We start from the raw sequence: 21,347 nt of genomic DNA, 5'->3' as shown, positions 1-21,347 counted from the left end.
TGTGTACATTTTATTCTCCCCCATTTTTATCACCAACTAAAATTTGCCGGATTACTATGAAACTCTCAATTTGCAAAGCTGTTTGTCCCTACAGCAGTCTCTGATCACTATGTTATGTTTTATTTAAGTTTATGGTTCTACTTTTTCTGGTCTCTCGCTTCTTGATATCATACCTGTGTTTTCTAATCTAGATACTCCCCTCTGCACTTCTAATTTGACAGTTTAAGCTTCTGGGTACCTGAATATCAGAAAACCAAGCTTACATAAATTGCATATGAAATAAGGATTCCTACTCTCTAAGAACTTGAGAGAAGGTATATGGCCTAAGAACCCAAGCTTTAGTGAATGACCAATGTGTCCATTTATGCCACCTCCTGGGTTATTGAGGCTACTCCAGATAGTCTTTTGGGTTGAGCACCCTGGTTCAGTGAATCCATTTGAGAGAAGCACAATTATAGGAAGAAGTGCAAAATTGAAAGAGGATCCAAAGTTATTGGGAGCCTGGGCAACATGGTGAGACCCTATCTCCACAAAAAATAGAAAAATTAGCCGGGCATGGTGGCGTTCATGCATGTAGTCTCAGCTACTCAGGAGGCTGAGGTGGGAGGATCACTTGACTCCAGGAATTCAAGTCTGCAGTGGGTCATGATTGCGCCACCCTATGCTGTGCAAGAGAGCAAGACCCTGTCTCAAAACAAGAACAAAAACAAAAAATGGCGGGCACGGTGGCTCCCACCTATAATCCCAGCACTTTGGGAGGCCAAGGTGGGTGGATCACCCGAGGTCAGGAGTTCGAGATCAGCCTGGCAAACATGGTGAAACCCCGAAACTACTAAAAATACAAAAATTAGCCAGGTGTGGTAGCGGGCGCCTGTAATCCCAGCTCCTCAGGAGGCTGAGGCAGGGGAATTGCTAGAACCTGGGAGGCGGAGATTGCAGTGAGCCCAGATTGCACCATTGCACTCCAGCTCAGGCGACAACAGCAAGACTCCATCTCAAAAAAAAAAAAGAAAAAAGAAAAAAGAAAAAAAAATTGGTAGAGGGGAGAAGGAGTTGTCAGTGAGAAGGAGAAATGGGAGGAGGAGGAAGAGGAGAGATTTAATAGCTTGGGGAAAAGGACCAAAAAGCAGAGAAAATCTGAGAGGGTCTCCTTTCTACCAATGCTAAAATAATTGTCAACTCTTTAAATAGTCCAACATTGGCAAAATCAGTGAGCTAGATTATCTGAGAATGGGAGATGACCCACCAGGATCATATTGTCCTGGTTGGCAGCTTACAGTCATGTTGCACTAAATTACAAGTCACCCCAGGGTCCTTACGTGTATTTTCTAATCAGGATAATATTTGGGACTCACAGGATTTATATTGTTTGCATTCCCAGAAGGCAGTCAAACTCCTCCCTCTGTTCCCTACAGAATGACAAGGTCCCATGAGGGTATATAAACACCTTTCCTTTTGCAAAGCAGCCATCTTCTAACCTATTCATTAAGGCACCAAGGAAATGCGAAAGGCAGCGAGTTAATTTATTTCTCCTCGAAAGAAGAGTCAATGCCACAAATGATACATAACTAGCATTCCTTTGCCATTACTGTGGCTACTAGAACAGATGTTAGCTTAGTCAGTGCCCAAAGCAGTGGGCTTCATGTTTTGTTTCATTTTTTAAAAAAAATAAAAAGCACTTGAATAAGTGACAACTGAAATATTACTGGGTTTCTTTTCAACACAACCCAGCATCAGAAAAACTGTTTCATTTGCAGGCTGAGGAAATATGAAAGAGCAATTTATTTTACCTGCATTGCCCAAATTTTGGACTTAGAATTCTTTATAGGTATCTATAAAGCTCAAGATTCTTGAGATTGTATATAAAAGGTGCAAACTCAGCCAAAGTAAATATCTACAAAATGTTCCTTATGATAGAGCTTGACCTGGCAGCCCCAGTTAGCCCCTACCTACTGGCCTTAAAATTTGTGAATGTACTGATCCCTAACAGATAAAAATGTTGAATGGCAATTTTGTATTTCATACGTCCTCACTCTAAATAAAATTATGTCCATTTCTACTCTGTGCCTTTGATCACATTTCATTTTCCTTCTGGAATGCCCTCTCTTCTTTCACCTATCCAATTTAACTGTGGCCTTAAGGCCTAGCCCAGTGCTGTCTGGACCTGCCCCAGGATGACTCAGTGGCCTCTGCAAGCCTCCCAACTCCCTCTGCTCTGAGCTCAGGTGCTGCAGATTGCAGCACCTTTGAGAGTTTAACTGCATTTCACCTGTACTGCTCTCCAGGCAAGCCCTGAGAATCAGTCCTGACTTTGTAATTGGACTCTGACAACCTCTTTCAGGGTTAGAAGTTGATGTCCATCTTTCTATGCCTCCTACTGTTGAGCATGCATTAGAAACTCAATGAGAAATAATTTCTTGGTTTATTGACACCCTATTACACAGTTTAACGACGTTGCTTTAAGGAATTGATCATCATGGTTACCTCTGGTTGATCATAGATGATAGATTCATAGTTGATCATAGATGATAGATGCTCTGGTAGAGCATCTATCTTTTTGAGGCACCACCCAAATTCACCTTTCCAAGTTCATAATCTAAAGCAACAGCCCACAGTATATTGTAGGTGATGTTTACTTACCAATAATAGGTAACAGTGATGCCAACTAATACATGAGAGATGATCAATCAAACCAATTGAGCATATACATTAAATAAATGGCTACATTAACGGTAAGTAAACAAATCACTATATTTAATAAAACAAAAAATGAAAATGAGACACCAGCCTTTCTCTTCCAGTGTCATAATATTTGAGCATTACTAAGTACCTTCTCTATAATCCTATTTCAATACCCCACTTCCAAGAACTAAAGTACTCCAAGTACTAACAAGCTACATCTTGTCTGGATTATTCTCTGAAAACTGGTTTTGATTAACAAGCTCCATGCATTTTATGGAGAGAAAGGAAAGTGCTGAATGAATCCAAGATTTACTTTAATCACCTTCACCATCATAAGTAACATGAAATGTCATGACTGGGTCAGGGTGACAAGAGTACTGCAAGAGTACTTATCACCTTCTGTGATAAGAGCCTCAAAGCTTGAGTTTGTGGGAGTATGGCATCAATCTTCCCCTTAACTGCATATTAATGATGGCTTATCTCAGTCCTTCTGGTATTATTCATATAAGGCATAAAGTAATAAGATTTATAGCAAACTAGGATTTATACATCCATATGACTTCTGCTCCTTCAAAGGATTTGCTTTGGAAAACCATATGCTTTCTCCAACAACGCTGTCACTATTCCAAATATATTCTGCACTCTTGCTTTGAAATGGTCATAACTTTAAAGCCACAATATTTGAACATCCTCAGTTGGGGATTAGGGGAATGTCATCATCATTTGATTTCTAAAACCCCAAAAGCTGTAGGAACCAGTTCTGGTGAATGATGGATTATCAAGCTCAGAACTTTCATGAATGCTTTCGTGAAAAGCAAAGCATGACTAAGAGATTATAAGATTTTCTTTTGGGGGCCTATAAACTGACTTTAGAAAGAGTCCCAAGGGAGGTGTTTCAGAATTGCTCTGGGCAATGGCTGTATCACTGGAGGTAGTCTCCAATCTCCAAACCCACTAGTTTGGAGATAATTAGATTCATTTGGATGTGGGAGTTCAGTTATGTTCACTACATGAACAGCCTCATTGCTTTATAGCCGTGCTTTTTAGAAAGAGTTCCACAAAGGTTTAGGTACCTAATACTTTTTCTATACTGCCCCACTTTGGGTTAAGGAGTCTACTATCTTCAGTGTTTTATCAATTTAATTGCCATCTCTAGCCCAAATTACCTCTCAGGTGGCCAGAATGAATAATGTTTCATTATGTTACCCTCATTTATGGTTGATCAACTTTGATCAAGGATATTAAATTTTCCATTGGAAAATCCACTTGGGTTTCCCTTTTCTTGACACATGGATGGCAATCTTAAGGGCCTGAATTTCTCAAATCTGTAATCTGGGACCACCCACTAACACCGTAGCTCTAGTTACAGTTAGTACAGGGTTGTTCACAGAAATCAACTTCATTTACATTGGCCAAGCATGGGCACATCACCTGGAACTTGGCTTGGACGTAGAAGGAAAGGGAGGATGGAAAGGGAAGTGCCATTTTTTGAAGGCTGGCCATGTGCCAGGATCTCTGCACACCTTGTCTCACGTCATCACAGAACCAATCCGGGAAGCAGGAATTATCTCAATTTCACATACGTAAAGAAAAGGAAGTCTTACATTCATCTGTCCATCACTGGAAAGATTTACAATGATTCTGAAGGACAGGCAGTGGAGTTTTAGGTTTCAGGGGCAAGAGCAGTTTTCAAAAGTCTTTGAGTCCAGTGTGCGCAAGTCAACAAGCAGTACCTGGTGTGCAGGAGCACTCGTGGGTGAGTCTGTCTCGGGTCTCGACAATTAGCAATTGTGTGACAGTCATTCTGTTTCCTTCTGCCTGACCCTGGGAGACATATCGGTAATGGATGTGCAAAAGCAGGTCTGTTTTATGTCTTAATATAATTTAAGATGAATTGTATTGAAAAGATGCTGAAGAATGAATGTGTCAAAATGGGTTAACTGTGTACATTGACTTTCATGTCATCATCCATCTGTCATGAATGAGTGATACTTTGCAATGGGCTGGTGTATGACAGTAAGGACCTTAGAGCATGAAGGCTTTTTGCCTGGTCCCGGGAGCATCTGCCCCATGAAGTTTGTTTTCTCCCACTGCCTCCAGGCCCCATTGATACCCCCAAATAGATGCTGGGTTATGAGAACCAGTGAAGTCCCCTATGTCATCAGTCTTAAAAATAATTTTACAAGTCCACATATTTGTCCCATTCTTGGAGTAGTTTTAGTGTATGTCTTTAACTACTAACAGTATAAATAACTTGATGTCATAAAAAGAAAAGGAAGCTTAAAGAGGTTGTGCAACTTACTCAAAGCCCACATATTAGTAAGTAGTAGTTTAGGATTTGGATCATCTTTTCCTGCCTCCAAAGCCCAAGCTCTTTGCCATGAGGTTGATGCAGCCATTAACAGGAATGAGACCATGGAGGGGAATTGAGCAGCCACGGGAAACGTAGGCTCCAGCGCCATTCCTGCTACTCACTAACTATAGGCGGCATCGGCCTGCTAAATCCTCATTCCCCTCATTCTATTAAACACTTGAATGGCATTTAGTGGCAATTTGTGTTTGAAACACTGTACTATGTCTCACAGGTACAAATATGAGTAAAGCAGATATGTGTCTTCTAGGGGCTTCTAGTTCAGTGGCAGAGACAAGAACATAATAATAAATTTCTATAAAATAAAGTAGATTAGCCAGAGCTATGATTAGGGTAAAATAAGAGCACAAATGCAGAGTTCAGTGGTGGTATTTACTGGTCTCTGTTTCCCACTCAATGACAAGGTCCATGATTGGCAAAACCGTGTCCATTTTATGCTCTTGTTCTCCAGTACTTGGAGAGGGCCTAGCACATGGTAGGTGTTCAATAAATATGTTAGGTATGAATAAATCAGGTGGTACCTGAGCAAAGACTTGAAAGATGAAAAACAGCTAGCCAAGCAATGATAGTTAGAAAGAGTGTCTCAGGGAGAAGAAGACTGTGACAGAAGAGCAAGGTATGTATGGGGAGCTAATGCCATTTAGTTCTGTCAAAGCACAAAGTGTGAGGGGGGAGGAGGGAGGGGGAGGTGCTGGAGAGATAAGAGAGGGCGTGTATGGGCTAAAGACTCAAAGCCTTGTACCTAGCAGTCCACAGATAGATTCCAGGGATTTCATGGACCCCCTGAAATGGTAATAAAAAATGTGTGAGCCTGTGCATAAATGTGAATGTGTACTTTTCACTTCCACAAAATTCTCAAATGTTAACTCTGTGGGCAATGAAGAGCTATTTAAAAGTTCATGGGCAGGCAAATCTATCAGAATATCATTTTAGGGTTTAGAGCCATAAATGGCCCCAACTGCAGTGTAGAAGATGGAATTCCTGGCAGTAATACTGGTGGTGGAGAAACCAATAAAGAGATCATTGCAATAGTCCAGGAAAGAAAGAATGAGATCCTAAGTCTGATGAATGGTATTAGAGGTGAAGTAGACAGGGGCAGATTTGAGAAGTATTTAGGTCAGAGGATCAGGATATACTGATGGCAGGTGTCATATTGGGGAAGGAAGAGAGGGAGGAAAAGGCACCTGAGGTTGACTTCCAAGTTTCCAACTTGGGCTGATAAGTAGTGCCATCAGATGAGAGGAGGAAATCATGCAGCTTTGAAGAGGAAAACAGTGAGCTCAGTGTGAACAGTTGAGTTTGACGTATCAATAGGACCTACTGGACAATTGAATGGTCCTGAATACAACCCTGAAGCATGGGGAGAGATCTAGGCTAGAGATGAAGATTTAAGTCATCCATATCTAGATGAGAGTTTAAACTATGGGAGGAAATGAGACAACCCATCGAGAGTTTTAGAAAGAAAACCAGCCATGGACAAGAATGGATCCGTCAGTCGTACAATATCATAAATGTACTTAATGCCACTGAATTGTACATTTAAAAATAATAAAATGGTGTATATATCTCCACAATTTTTTTTTAATTGTACTCACGGGTCTTTTTTTTTTTTTTGGTTGTTTTTTTTTTTATTATTATACTTTAGGTTTTAGGGTACATGTGCACAATGTGCAGGTTTGTTACATATGTATCCATGTGCCATGTTGTTTTGCTGCACCCATTAACTCGTCATTTAGCATTAGGTATATCTCCTAATGCTGTCCCTCCCCCCTCCCCCCACCCCACAACAGTCCCCGGAGTGTGATGTTCCCCTTCCTGTGGCCATGAGTTCTCATTGTTCAATTCCCACCTATGAGTGAGAACATGCGGTGTTTGGTTTTTTGTCCTTGCGATAGTTTACTGAGAACGATGTTTTCCAGTTTCATCCATGTCCCTACAAAGGACATGAACTCATCATTTTTTATGGCTGCATAGTATTCCATGGTGTATATGTGCCGCATTTTCTTAATCCAGTCTATCATTGTTGGACATTTGGGTTGGTTCCAACTCTTTGCTATTGTGAATAGTGCCGCAATAAACATACGTGTGCATGTGTCTTTATAGCAGCATGATTTATAGTCCTTTGGGTATATACCCAGTAATGGGATGGCTGGGTCAAATGGTATTTCTGGTTTATTTCTAATTTTTAAAGAGGAGGAAAAAGATGACTTCCTAGGACATGCTGACATTTAAAGGGTTGAGTACAAGAAGAAGCCCGTGAGGAAAGTGGAAAGGAATGGTCAGAGATAAGAAAGAGATCGGGAGAGTCACAGATGCCAGAGGAATAGAATTTCAAAAACATGCAGGGCAGAGTGGGCGGATGAGTTAGATCATCCCTAAGGTGCCTACCAGAAATAACAGAATATATAAATTCTGGGAGAGAAAGAATTTAGATCTCTAGCCTTGCCCATCTAGAACTGCTCAGCAGTAATAAAATGGCTTAAATTTCATCTTTCAAAATAAAAATTGCCCGTGCTTTGCCAGTTTTGTCTGGGCAGGAAACAGCTCAGACCAGCTGCTTGGGATGGTTCTAAATTCCACTCAGAGCCCTGGAATGTGATGCCTCCAAGGCGCCAGTCCTGTGAACCCCTTCCTGGTGCTCACAGAGGGACAGCGGCAGGTGTGCAGAGGCCTCCAGCCTCCAGCCTCCCTCTACCCAGTGGCTGATGCACCTCTCCCTCTGCCCTCAGGGTCTCCCTTTGGGGCAGAGTGAAGTGGACATAGTTCCTTGATCTCTACTGTTTCTCTCTCACCAGGATTGAGTCTTTGTAATTAGAACAAGCAGATTGCTATTGAAGTCACAAGGTTAGAGGAACAGAGCTGCCCCCACTAAAGGGTCTCTTTCCCTTGAAGGCACTCCAAAGTGCTTCATAGGCACCCTCACTCTGTACCACAGAAAGGGGGAGAGGGAGTGGAGGGCAGGCCTCTGGGGAGCCCCACATCATCAGCTGCATCCCCAGGTGCCCCGTGGAGGGGAGAATCCAGAGAAAGACCTTTGCTGGCTCTCAAGAAGCTCTAATGGATCCTCAGCTATTTTCCTGTCATATTCCTGGCAGAGATTGGCTAATATCTCTTCAATGTGGCAGAATCAACCTACTAATTCATTCTTTCATGTTAAATGTTTACAAGATAGTCTAACCATGTGAAAGTGTCCAAGTGCCTTCAATGGCTTCAGTGACTCAGTGTTGCTACTCAGAATCTGCACAGTCTAGCAAAGACTGTAGAACTACAGCAAACCCACCAGCCACCAGAGAGGCTTCTGATAACCTCTTCCTTCAGAAATTGAGCATACCGTTGTTGTAGAAATATAATTGTTTTAGTTACCGGGACCTATCCTGGAGTTAGTTAAAATAGGAGATACTGGGGTCACTGTCATGGGGGCAGTAAAGCATGCCTCTTTCCTGCCTTGATTGTGAATAAACTGAAAAATGAAGCCAAAAAATGATACATGAAAACTTCAGCGTTGCTTTTACTACTGTGAGTTGGAGATTTTGGCTGAGTGTGTCAGCAAACAGGCTGGAAACTGAAGCCCAGAATTAAATAGATTTACCAGTCTGATTGCAGGCAGGGGGCCTGTCCAGGGAAGATGCACAGCCAGAGGCAGAGTTACGGGGGGCTGATTCGCTTAAGCTTTAGGGACCCTCACTTGCATGGGTCCCTGCTAGGCCCTTCTAAGGCCAGGGGAGCAGCCCTTATAATTTTGCATTGTATTTTTATGTTCTCTTTCTTAAAGAACCTCCACAAAATTGCATCAGGCCCCACAAAAGCTGCTTGCATGGAATAGCAGAGAATACTGCCTGCTCCCTCCAGGCAGCACACTCCCGAAGACTGGGAGAGAGGAGCCAAACATGCTCGGTTTACACTTTCCTTATTTACTGAATGAGTGGAGGGCAGAGACAGGCCTGGAGTTACGCACACTGAGTGCCCCAACATGGAAAGAAACGTCAGGAGGGGCAGGAAACATTCCCTCCTTAACCAACACAGTTTTCAAGGCCTTACTGGAGGCACTTTATCGGCTACGTAATCAATCCATGTGGTGGGCATCAGGCAGAATCCTGGCGCAGACCCAACTTTGAGGTGGAGGATTTCACAGTTTCTTTATTTTGAACTTCCCCGAGTCTCCCACTAATTCCTCTCCATTCTATCCTCCTCCCTTTCCCACAAAAGAAAACACAAAGGAGCAGCAGTGTTTGATACTGTATTGTCCAGAGGCCTGGTTCTCTCCCATTATACAGTAAACAAGCCCTGGCAAGATATTTCACTCCCGCCCCATGCCATGCATTAAAAATCCAAAATTGCCTACATTCCACCTGCCAAGCAAGTGATGCTTTCATTATTGAAGTTCCAAATGTATACCTTTGAGAACAGTGCCTTCTTGTCTTAAAAGAGAGGTCCTCATTTTGTGAGTTGGGAACAGAGGGAATTAAAGAAAGCCACGATGCAGGGGTTTGGCCATTCAAGCCGGGCAGCCTTCAGAGAATGTCATCCCTAATGACACATGCCCGAAGGAAGGAGCCGGGCTGAGCTTGTCCTGCCTTCGAATTTAATATTGCCTGTCTGCCTCCTTAATAGCGGGCCTCTGTGTGAGCATTTGACAAGGCTTGAAACTATTCATTGAAGAAAATGGATGATCCCCCAACAGGAAGATGCAACCCCATGGGCTGCCTGCTTGACCACAGAAGTGCTTCTAGCTCCAGTTGCTCATCTGAGAACTCCCCCCACCACTTGCTGTTAAAATTGTTAAAATTAAAGGCCATGTTGATTTTTTAAACTTTATTTCCATTTTTTTTAAATAAAACAAGAATTGGACTTGTGTTGATACTTAGGCTGTTGAGAAAATAACATTGGTAAGACTCCATGTGTGGCTGTTTGCTGCTTCTCCCCTCTGGAATCTTTTTCGAAGGTTTGCGGTGAACAACATGCAGGGTCTGCCTGGTAAGGGCAGGTGGCACTGCCAAGGGCAGCAAACGCTGAGAGTCTGCTGGGCTGGACAGGTCAGCTTCCGCTCTCATCTGTGTCATAAAGTCAAGTCCATGCAGGTCCCCACTCCAGATTCCCCCTGCCCAATGCGGACTCTCAGATGGATCTTGGAGAATGGATCTGAACTTGTGGGTCAGGGAGCACCCGCTCTCAGAAGCTACCTTGCGTTCTGCCAGCTCTCATCTGAGATGAGGCCTGGGCAGGCACAACTCCACAAAGGGGACCTCTGGCCCAGGTGGTCCCATTTAGTTCCAGAGTGGCGTCTATGTGGCCCTAAGGTCTCACCTGTCCTGGCCACCCTTTCCCCTGGTGAAGAGGGAGGACAGAGGCCAAGCTCACACACCAGTCCTGAGTTAGGCTGTGAGCAGCAGTCCCGACCCTCCTGGGGTCCAATCCGGGAAGGAGATTTTGGGAGCGGGTGGCAGTTAGCACGGAGTATGCCAACAGACAGTGAACCTGGGGCTCAGGAGGGCAGCATGGAGGCCAGAGCCCAAGGAGTCGAAGCAGTCTGCCCCAGAGCAAAACAGTGCAGAGCAGAGCCAGGCTCTGTGGGGGTCAGGCTATGCCACATGAGCTCTGCTGCACTCTACGTGCCTCCCGGCCACTGGCAGAATCTGCTCCTTGGCACCTGAGTGTCTTCATTCTTGGAACGTGGTAAAGATGGAAAAGGACTGGTTTAGCATAACCGAACTATTTTGTGAATGAAGCAAATACTATTTACTAAACAATGCAGATGTGCATCTATTTCTATTCTAATATTGATATATATTCAACAGGTAACTAGAGCCGTTCTCACATTAGCTGTCAATCCCACTTCACAAGGTAATTGATTAAAACTCCAAGCCAAGAATCTAAAGGGAAGACAGCCTCTGCCATGGTCCTCCTCCCTCTCTGACTTTCCTCTGAAGTCCACGTTCACCCATGCTGTGTGCACATCCACACTGGGCCATGTGAGTGAACTGCTTCTGTCAGAGCGGAAGGAGCAACTGCAAACATGGTCTCAACTTCTGTTGCATCTGCTTAAAGTTTAGTCTTTAAAGTACAGATATTTCTTAACTAAATTGTTATAAATCTGAAGTTATAGTTTAATGGTTAAATGTGTGGGGGGGAGTCAAGGTTCTAAACTTAGACCACATGGATTCAAATCCCAGTTTTGTAACATTAACATTGTGAATATGTAAAAATAAATATGTCCATGGGTGGTATGTGGAGGTCTTGAGTGAGTTACATATCTTCACTGAGTCTCAGTTTTCCTTACCTGCAAAAGGGAGTAACTTCCTACAAGGCTGTTTTACCCAGGCTTACTGAATTAAATGAGAGAATGCATAGATAGCACTGAGCACGGTGGTTATCTGTTGTTAAGTAAGTTAGCACTGGACACAGCCGTAAAAATGCAGGCGTTTCAAGAGTGACCTCGGGAAATGACACTGGCCAGAAGAATTGGGCAGAATTGCAGCTGTCCTCTGTCTGGGCCTTCTATTCTGAATCTTTCCCTCCTGCAGTCCATACTCTCCAGTGTCAACAGCATTTGCTTTCCAAGAAGCAAATCTGATCACGATGCCCCAGTGTCACTGGGTTAAAGCCACTAAGGGTTCCCCTGGGCTCAGGATGGAAGCCATACTCCTCAGCCTGGCTTGTGTGTCCTCCCACAGTGGGAACCCCACCTCCTTTCCACCCGCACTCATGCTGTGCTCCCAGCATGTGGACCTCCACTGCCCCTGCCCTACCCCAGGGATTTGTGCTTGCCTTTTTGTGCAGGAATGCTGACACCTCCTTGGCCCTGCTCTGCAGAGTGTCACCTCCTCAGTGAAGTGCTAGTTCCCAGACACTCGGCTCTTCAGCACTTGGCTACTTGCTAAGAACAATAGCCTGCTGGTCTGCTGGGAGTTATGGAACCAAACTGCCCACATTTAAATTCTGGCTTCTCCACGTGGCTGTCAGCAAGTTTCTCCATCTCTCCTTGCCTTGGTATTTTTAGTGAGATGAGAAAGAGAATATTATTGAATTCACAAGATTGTTAATGAGAATTAAATGAGTTAGCGTAAGGAAAGCATGTTAGTACATAGAACACTGCTTGGCACATAGTAAATGCTCAGTGAATGTTTACTGTGCTAACAACGTTATTATCATCATTGTCATTATTCTTATTCCACCAAAATGTAAGCTGTTTAAGAATAAAGACTGCCTATTTTGTTCACTACCTGACACAAAAGGTGCAGGATGTACAGCTGTTGAGTAACACGTAGACCACTGCATGTGGTTAATTGTTTATACGAATGCCCAAGCCCCATCAGCCAGCAGAACACAAGCATCTTGACTAGCCAATCAATCCTGTATTTCCTGGTTCTGCTCAATGGGGAATTAATAGACCCTCAATAAATGTTTGCTGAATGAATACATGAATGAACCTCTGAGGTTGCATGTACACGTTATCTCCTTCTAAACTGTCAGCTTTAGCTCTAAGTTTATCAAAAAGTCATGCCCTTCATTCTTTTGAACTGGATATCCAGTGGTTTCTGGAAGATCTCAAAAAACAGACAGTGCATTCAGGGGCTTTATCCCAGAGCAGTCTTCAGAGGAGGATAAAGTTCCTCAAGAAGTGTCTGCCCCTGTGCATTTCCACCCGCCGGGACCCCCTTTCCTGCACCTCTCCCCTTCCTGAGACCCCTGGCTGTCCTCCTCCACCACAGCTAGAGGGAACTGGGCCTCATTAGGGGGATGGTTTGTTCCTCATTAGGGGCACCAAGCTTGGCTGGAGAAAAGCCAGCTATCACTTTATCCAAAGCCAGGAAATCTCCCAGTGTGGAAGCCCCCTCTCTCCCATTCTGCACCAAGTCCTTCACTCTCGCTACTTCACGGAAAACCTTCCTCTAGAAGGAAGTGAAAAAATTCCCCCAAAATATATCAGCCCTTCTGCTTTAGTTCATCTACCTAAAGTGAAAAAATAAAACCAGAGAGAGGGGAAATTGTGTATAATGTGAATAAATGTAGTCTGTAGACTTTATTGAAGTACTGCTGTTTTGTAAGCCTCTCACTGACCAGAACCACTTATTATTCCAAATGCACATAGATTTATGATCTGAAATGCTCACCATGTTTTTTACCCTGGAGAACTAGAGGGAGAGCGAGTTCCAGCTCAGTGTTTGATAAGATAGCTTACATCATTTTATCCCCACGTCAGTGCAGTGAGGCAAGTGAGGTTTATTATCTTCCTGTTATGAATGTGGGCTGTAGAGACTGAGAGATTAAGAGGGTTGTCCTTGGCCAGCCCTAAGTTTGGAAAACACATGTAATTTCATTCTGTCACTACTGAGCCCATCGCTCTCTGCCATCACCCATGTATAAATGTTACAGCCCAGAGCGTCCCGTCTGCCATGGCATGTCCATCTTCTGGCCCCTGCGCTCTCTTCCCTCCCCCAACTACCCCTGGGCTGCCCAGCCCTGCACCTGCACTTGTGAAGCTGCAGCTCCCCTGGGGGCAGTCTGGCATTCCCAAGCCCTGGCTAGGGACCAGAGGTGTTTAGTTCCCTGGCTTTTTGGTCAAAGACATTCCAGGGAGTTTCAGCAAGTAAGGGCTGCCTTTAAACAGCTTCCAGAAGCCCCTGCTGAGCACTCAGAGTGGGAGTGAGCCACGTCCCAGCTCTGCTATTCACCTGCTGTGTTACCCTGGACAGACCACCCAGCCTCCCTTCCCTGTAATGGAGGAGAGGGAGCAGCTTTGAGAATCTGATAGTGCTGCGAACAGTCTCCCCTGAAGACACTTGCGCTAAACATCACAGGTGTCATTTCAGAAGGGTCACAGTGTCCATCCATTGAGCCCACCTGGGTACCCCATAGATCCCCTGCCCCTGGATAAGAATCCCTGGGCCCAGTGAGCTCTAACACCAAAGTGGGAAGCCCCCAAATACAGATTTTTTTAAAGAAAACTTCAGTAGTTTATTTTCTCACTATGAAAGAAAGAAAATAGATTTTAAAAGGAAAATTACCATAAAACCACTACCAGTAAAATTACTATTAATAATTTAGTAAATATAAATTTAAAAATTTAGTAAATATCAGACAGTCTTTATGTCTCTCTCACTCTTGACATACATATACATAAATCTACTCTTTATACCAGGAGTGTTTTGTCATCTTATTTAAATATCATTTAAATATTATTTGACAATATGGCCGGGCACAATGACTCACACCTATAGTCCCAGCACAGTGGGAGGCCAAGGCAGAAGAATCACATGAGCCCAGGAGTTCAAGACAAGCCTGGACAACAAAGTGAGACTCCATCTCCACAAAAAACAAACAAAAAAATAATTAGCCAGGCATGGTCACGTGCACCTGCAGTCTCAGCTACTCAGGAGGCTGAGATGGGTGGATCCCTTGAGCCCAGGAGTTCAAGGCTGCAGTGAGCTATGATCACACCACTACACTCCAACCCAAGTGACGGAGTGAGACCCTGTCACAAAAAATATGAATAAATAAAATTATTTGACAATATAATGTCTGCATAGTAACCGATTGCACGGTAATTCTGTAATGCATTATTTAACTTTCCCTAATTGTTAACCATTTATGTTTTCATTATTATTATTATCTGTACAAACATATCTGATTATTTTCTTAGACTAAAAGTGGAATAGCCAGTTCTATGCAGAAGGAAGCTTTTGATACCTATCACAATTTGTCCCCTCTCTCCTAGAAAGTTCTGCTGATTTGCACTCCCAGTAGCTGTAGGGAGGCAGGGTGGAGGGGACTTAGACCCATGTTCCCAAGCAGCTTCCTTGAACCAGCAACTCAGAATGTTGATACCAAGTGGGGCCTCTGTTTGCTAAAAGTTAGCCATCTCAGTCCACAGAAACTGTGTCTAGGACTAGCCTCGCCACATTTTGAAGTGGGTAAAACTGGTCTTGGGTGCCTTCCTCCCTCCCTCATTCCCACGTAGCCACTTGATCTGACTGTAGCCCCTCGCCTCCCAGGTTCAGCAGCAGCTGCTCTGCCCCCAACCCCCTGGATTCAGAGACCCTACAAGGCATCCCATCAGCAGGCTCTAGACTTTCCATCCACAGCTTTATGAATCTGTTACATGCACCTGTGTGAATGGGTTCAGGGGAGCAGGCTGAATTCAGAGTACAATTGTCCTCAGTCAGCCCAGACAGAGACTGGGACATTCAGACCCAGTGAGGAGGCTGTCACCAGGCAGGGGATGGTGTTCCAGGGCCAGATGAGCAGTGGAAGTCCATGTTCATGCCTGCTCTGTCTCTTACACAGTTTGTCCTTCAGAATGTTCCTCAAAGGGAAGAACAGGGCCTCTCTGAAAAGATAAATTCATTTCCCTTGAAAATTGGCTAAACAGAGTGTATTGCAGGGCCATGAGCCCCAGAATGATGGGCAGAGTTTCAACCATTTGCTTGGCAATCTGTGCTGCTCTCTGAGCCTTTAATCTGCATATCAGTGATGGGAGTTTAGGGAGGGGAGATCATACATGGTCCCGTCCCGCTGCTGACCGCCTCTCTCTTGGCCCCGCAGTCTGACGGCTCCATCCTGGCCATCGCCCTGCTGATCCTGTTCCTGCTCCTAGCCCTGGCTCTCCTCTGGTGGTTCTGGCCCCTCTGCTGCACCGTGGTAAGTGCCCCAAACCTCAGGCCATGCAAGGTGAAGGGTGACATAAAGTTCACAGACCATGAGTAGAGAGAAAGGGATTTTTAAAAAACTAAAGATGGGAGACAAATCTTGCATTTTTTTATACAATTTATACAAAGTTGATGTGAACTGACATTGATCAATGGAACCATGAGTTATCAGCAGTCAGTATGAGTTAGGGTGTGAGATTGCCAATGGCCATACCCCTTGGGTGGGGCAACTGGGGTGGCCGCTTTAGTTCTGGTGCTTAGAGAAGATCCCCAGGACACCACAAATGATGAGTGTTATTCGACATGTAATGAACATATATGCCTCTGTGTGTACGGTACACACACATACACACATACACATTTGTTGAGTTGCCCAACCTGTACTCTTCTAAGGCCACCCTGGTCTTAGTAACTAGTCTACCTATCTGAGAAAGTGTCTCTGGCCTGACCTCTTTATTTTCAACAATAAAGAATGGCACTTACCTTTATTCATTGATTTTGGCAACTTTTGGAGGACACTCCTACTGTGTGTCCAGCATTGGGCTAAGCACTTTGGCTACAAGATCAATAAAAACCTGCCTCCTCCCCATCAGTGTCATATGGAGTCACCACATGATAATGTCTCCCCAAAATAGCTTAGGGCCTGGAATAATCCACCCTGACAATAATCCCAAATGGTAAATGTCTGGCTGTCAATTTCTGTTCCCTGGCCCTTAGACTGGGAAAAGTCCAAAAAAAGTAATAGCCAAATAAAGAAAAAAAAATTCCCTGTGACATGTCTATTTCTAGCCTGTGCCCTGCCTTTCTGCAAATCAGTGTGTGCTGTGAAGCCCATGAGTGTGAAGTGGCCACTGCTCCACTGCCATGGCATCTTCATTTGCTGTATTTTAGTTCTTCCATGGAAGGGCCGGCAGGGTACAATAGACAGTGAGCCCCTCCAGGACAGGGACTTATCTTCATTTTCCCTCTGAAACTTCAGCATTTAGCACACAGTGTGAGGGAGTTCACATCTGTGTGTACAGCTCAACTGAACCAAGACCACAGAGAGACAGAGCACTGGACTTGAAAAGCAAGGGGAGATGGCTTCGGATGACATGTTAAAGAGGTGGCAAATGAATGAGACGAGAAGCTCAACCAGGATGTGGACCATGTGGCAGGGACTTCTGGAAAGGGTTGACTTGCAGCAGACAAGTATGGCGGGAGAGACCCAGGACAGGCACAAGTCTTGGGTTAATTAGGACCCTGCAGGCTGGGCTGGATTTCACCAAGATTTTAAACAGATTCTTACCAGAGCAGCTCCAAGAGTTAAATGTTGTTTTAAACACTTAAGGCTGCATAACCATTTTATTTTAAGGGTAAAAAATCCTCATGAGTCAGCCCAAGTGCTTTCTATGGAGATTCAAAAACAAGCACATTTTCAAGTCCAGAAAAAGAAAAGAAAAGCCTTACACTGGGTTCTTAAAGAAGAGTCGGGCAGGCCTGGTAGCAGCAGGCAGTGAACACTATTATAGTCCCTTTGATATTTACAAACAATTACCTCTGGGTGAGGACAGCTAGGAACATTAGAACAGCCAAGCAGTGCTCCACCAAATACTGGCTGTGTGACCTTGGGCAAGTTTCTTCACCTTTCTCTGTTTCCTCATTGGTATAATGAGGACAATATGAGCTCCCACCTCATAGTTAGATGGTGAAGACTATAAAGGAGTATATATGTATGTGCTTAGAAAGCACCTAACACATTGTAACTGCTGTATATTATTATTATTTAAAAGTATTTTACTGTAATAGGAATCTATTATGATACTGGATGGCATTCAGTTTATATTCTTGGGAAATGTTTCTCAAAATAAACCTTTTGTTATTGGAAGCAATGTCACCCAAGGCCAAATTGAGTTTTGCAATATTCAAAATATTTTTCAATGAATTTATCTGGTTAAATCCCTGTTGCTTTGGAAGGCAGCCAAAATGTCTTAATGTGGTCTGACTTTGTAAGTCTTGAAGGATTTCTTTATGAGGGTTGATCTTAGGGATTCATTTTCCTGTTTATGATGTCTATTTAAGCTGCCTCCTCTCCCTCTTTCTGAAAGCTGGCTTGAGCTCCAGTGCTTGGTCTGCCCCCTAAAACTACTTGCTGATCACTTGCTTCCTTGACGAGGGGTGATGCTCCGGAGCAGGGCAGGATAAGGTCATGTGTTTCCTAAACAGTATACTCAGGAATGAAGGCAAACATGGGCCTCCCATCAGAGTTTCATTCAGAGGACACGGGGAAGTTTCTCTCCCCTGAGATACGGCACCCCTCACCACAGCCCCCAGATGAATAGAGGGCATTCTTGTAAACAATGGTCCTCAAACCGTCCTCTGTCACTCTTCCTGCATCTACCCCAAGGGTGGGGAACGCCCCTCAACCTACTAGCTAAGCCACATCTCAATGCTGGAGGAAAAGCCAAAAAGCAGAAAAGACCTAAAAAATGTGGGGTACATGTCTGCTGTGTGCCATCTCCTTCCTGCTGCAATCTTTTCTTTAGGAGTGATACTCAAAATATTTAACAACCTGCAAGGCCCCCACCCCCGCTGAGCCACACGTTAACCCACAGTGGCTGGGTATGTGAAGGGGTAGGGGATGAAGTCCCGCAGTGTGGCTGGGTAGGAGGGCAGGCCCAGTTACTAACTACAAAGAGCAGTTTTAGATGTACTGGCCAGGATGAGCAGACGAGGCACAGGGATTGCTATCAGGCCTGCCTCTGCTCAGCATCCTCCTGCTTCCTGCTGGTCCTGTCTGGAAGAAGAAACCTGATGGGTGAGGGTGACAGATGATGCCTACCCACTGCACTTGGCCTTTCCCTCAGGACCCCACTCCCCCATTTGGGCTGTTAACTTCCAGCCAAATGGAACCTGGATTAACTTGTTGCCAGCCTGCCAGATGTAATCTACCAGTAATAACTGATGGGGAGAGAGAAAACTGACCACATCCTGAATCAAACCTTTAGTGTTTCCCAGCTTGTTCCTCAGTATCGCCAGGCGGACACCTGGCTTTTAAGATTCCTATACTTATTCATTGGCACAAAACACCCACCTTGAAGGGGAGAGAGGCATTGGACTATGCACACTGGGCTTATTCACATTTTCAAATAGGTAATTCAAGGGGTTAATATTTTACCTAATAATAATAATAATAATAATAATAAAGCCCTGCCTCAGTTCCACAAGGGACATTTCTAGAACCCTTCAAGTCATGCCATGCCCACTCTATCTACTCATAAGTTTGGTCCAATATTATTGAAATCTCAAAATTGAACTTTAAAAAGAGGAAGACTAGGAAATCTAAACAGAAAAGGATCTTTTTTTTAAAAAGTTGCAATGTATTAGAAGAGTAAATGTTATGAATGGCTTGAATGTGTAGGGGGGAAAAGTCATCAATGAATCAGTGACATTAGGGCACTAAGAAGTTGTAGAAAATGCAGGTATCCCTGAGAGTCTACGCTCGCCCCAGCCAAGAGCCAATGCCCTGATGGGAGCCTGCGGCCCAGCTAGGGGGTAGCTTTATGTACACAGAGAAAGGCCATCGTATCCTGCCTAAATTTCAGCAGGTAGCAAGACACTGGAGGATTCCGATTAGCAAGGGGAACTGGCTGCCCCAAATAAGAAATCTGGAGTATAGAAGAAATCCCTGTTGGGGCTCTCAGTTTCCTGACCCCATGTTGACACTCTGATAAACACCCCAATTCCCGATCTCCCCTCTGTCCCTATACCCACACCTTCCTGGTGGTATGTGTTCTCCTCTCCCACTCCCAAGATATCAGTCACCTCAGAAGAGAGCAGCCCAGCTTGCTGATGGGGCCACTGTGCATTTATGAGGGCTTCAGCACTCATACTTTAGCAAACTGCTAACTTACCTCTACGGATAAGAACTCCTCCCAAACTGCAACCGTTTCCCTGAAGTTCCCTGTACTACCTCTGGCCGTCTCATATTCAGTAGACAACCTGCTGTTCTATCTCCGTGAGAAAACGGAAGCTGTGCTGTGAGAAATCCTTGCACTCCAGCACCCTCATATGTACATCCTCCTCCAGCATCCCTCTCCCTCCCTTTCCACTGGTATTTTTCCTTTCATCCTTTCTCACTCAGCATCTTCATCCTTTCCTTTCCACTGGCTTCCTCCCTCTGCCTAGAAACATATGCCAGCCACCTTCATCCTTTAAAAAATGTGTCTGTGTTAGTCTGTCCTCACACTGCTACAAAGACATATACCTGAGACTGGGTAATTTATAAAGAAAAGAGGTTCAATTGGCTCACAGTTCTGCAAGCTGTACAGGAAGCATAGTGGCTTCTGCCTCTGGGGAGGCCTCAGGAAGGTTCCAGTCATGGCTGACGGCAAAGAGAGAGCGTGGCATCTCACATGGTGGGAGCAGGAGGAAGAACGAGGTGGAAGGTGCTACACACTTTTCAACAACCAGATCTCAGGAAAACTCACACACTATCACAAGAACAGCACCAAAGGGATGGCGCTAAGCCATTCATGAGAAACCCGCCCCCATGATCCAATCACTTGAGGGATCAGGTGATGACTGATGGCTGCAATCAGCCAATCACCTCCCACTAGGCTCCTCCTGCAACATTGGGGATTACAACTTGACATGAGATTTGCGTGGGAACATGGATCCAACCCATGTTAATCTGATGCCTATTTCTCCTTCATGCTACTCTCTTCTCCTTCCCCCTCCTTTCACCCACACACTCCTTTGCAGTGCATCCACTGTCCACAATTCCTCTCCTTCCCTTTTCCTCCCACTGCACCCTGAGCGCCATTGCCATTATTTCTCCAATCCTTCGCTTGCAAAACTGAATTTCCCAGCCACTGTTCTCCATTCACTTCTCATTCTTTTCTTTACTTCTTTCAGCAGTAGGCACTGTCGACCTCTCTCTCTCCTTTAAACTGTCTCCTCCACTGGTGTCTGCTGGCCCTTCTCCTATGTCTCTGTGCAGTTTCTCCCTGTCTCCCTCATGGGCTGTCTTTCCTCTGCTTGCCAATTGTTCTCCAGGGTTGCCTTCCACCCTCTTCTCTAACACATTGTTCCTGGTCAATGTCACCAACTCACACAACTTCAACTACTTAATGTGTTTACCCATCACTGGCCTTGGCTCCAGAGGACCAGCCCACATTAAAGGGACCAATGGACATCTCAAATGCAGGCATCTCACCCTCAACATACCCCCCGCTAAACTCTTCACGTTACCCCCTAAACCTGCTCTTCATCAGTGGATGTGCCATTGTCCTCCAGGCTGCCCAAACTAGGGACTTCAGAGCAACCGCTGATGTCTTCTTCTGTCCCTCCTCGTCTTATCTCACTTTGGAGCTGCCTACAGCACATCCTTTCCCACACCTCATCTTATCTCACATCCATCCACACCCTCTACTCCAGCACAGTCACGGTGCCTGTCACTCAGTAGTTGCTTAAGAAATATTTGTGGAATGAATGAATGAATACCGTTGTCTTACTCTAGGATTCCGCATCTCCCACCTGAATTATTTCAGCAATTTCCTAACTGCTTTTTTAGTCTTTCTCACCTTCATTAAAGAGACTTCTCATTTTTAAAAAAAGGCAGCCAGGTGATGAGCCTACTCACCACCCTGCCTGGAATTCTCTTGAGT

At 44.6% G+C, this 21,347-nt stretch overlaps 1 protein-coding gene across 5 annotated transcripts in view; it reads left to right on the top strand.

Moving 5' to 3' along the window:
* The window catches only part of ANTXR1 (ANTXR cell adhesion molecule 1), a 245,074-nt gene that overhangs the window by 131,906 nt on the left and 91,821 nt on the right, over positions 1-21,347 (top strand). For 3 of the 5 annotated variants that reach the window (XM_032176723.2, XM_058428667.1, XM_058428666.1), the window contains exon 13: positions 15,596-15,691. In XM_032176723.2, coding sequence (XP_032032614.1) covers positions 15,596-15,691 — 96 coding nt within the window. Of the gene's footprint in view, positions 1-8,825; positions 9,861-15,595; positions 15,692-16,678; positions 16,810-21,347 lie in introns of those variants that run through there. The other 2 variants (XM_058428668.1, XM_032176725.2) reach the window with 2 other exon arrangements.

Source organism: Hylobates moloch, unplaced genomic scaffold (genome assembly GCF_009828535.3).
Source record: "Hylobates moloch isolate HMO894 unplaced genomic scaffold, HMol_V3 SCAFFOLD_15, whole genome shotgun sequence".
Taxonomy (NCBI): Eukaryota; Metazoa; Chordata; class Mammalia; order Primates; family Hylobatidae; genus Hylobates; species Hylobates moloch.
The sequence above is the reverse complement of the archived record's forward strand: the minus strand, read 5'-3'. Positions and strand labels throughout refer to the sequence as shown.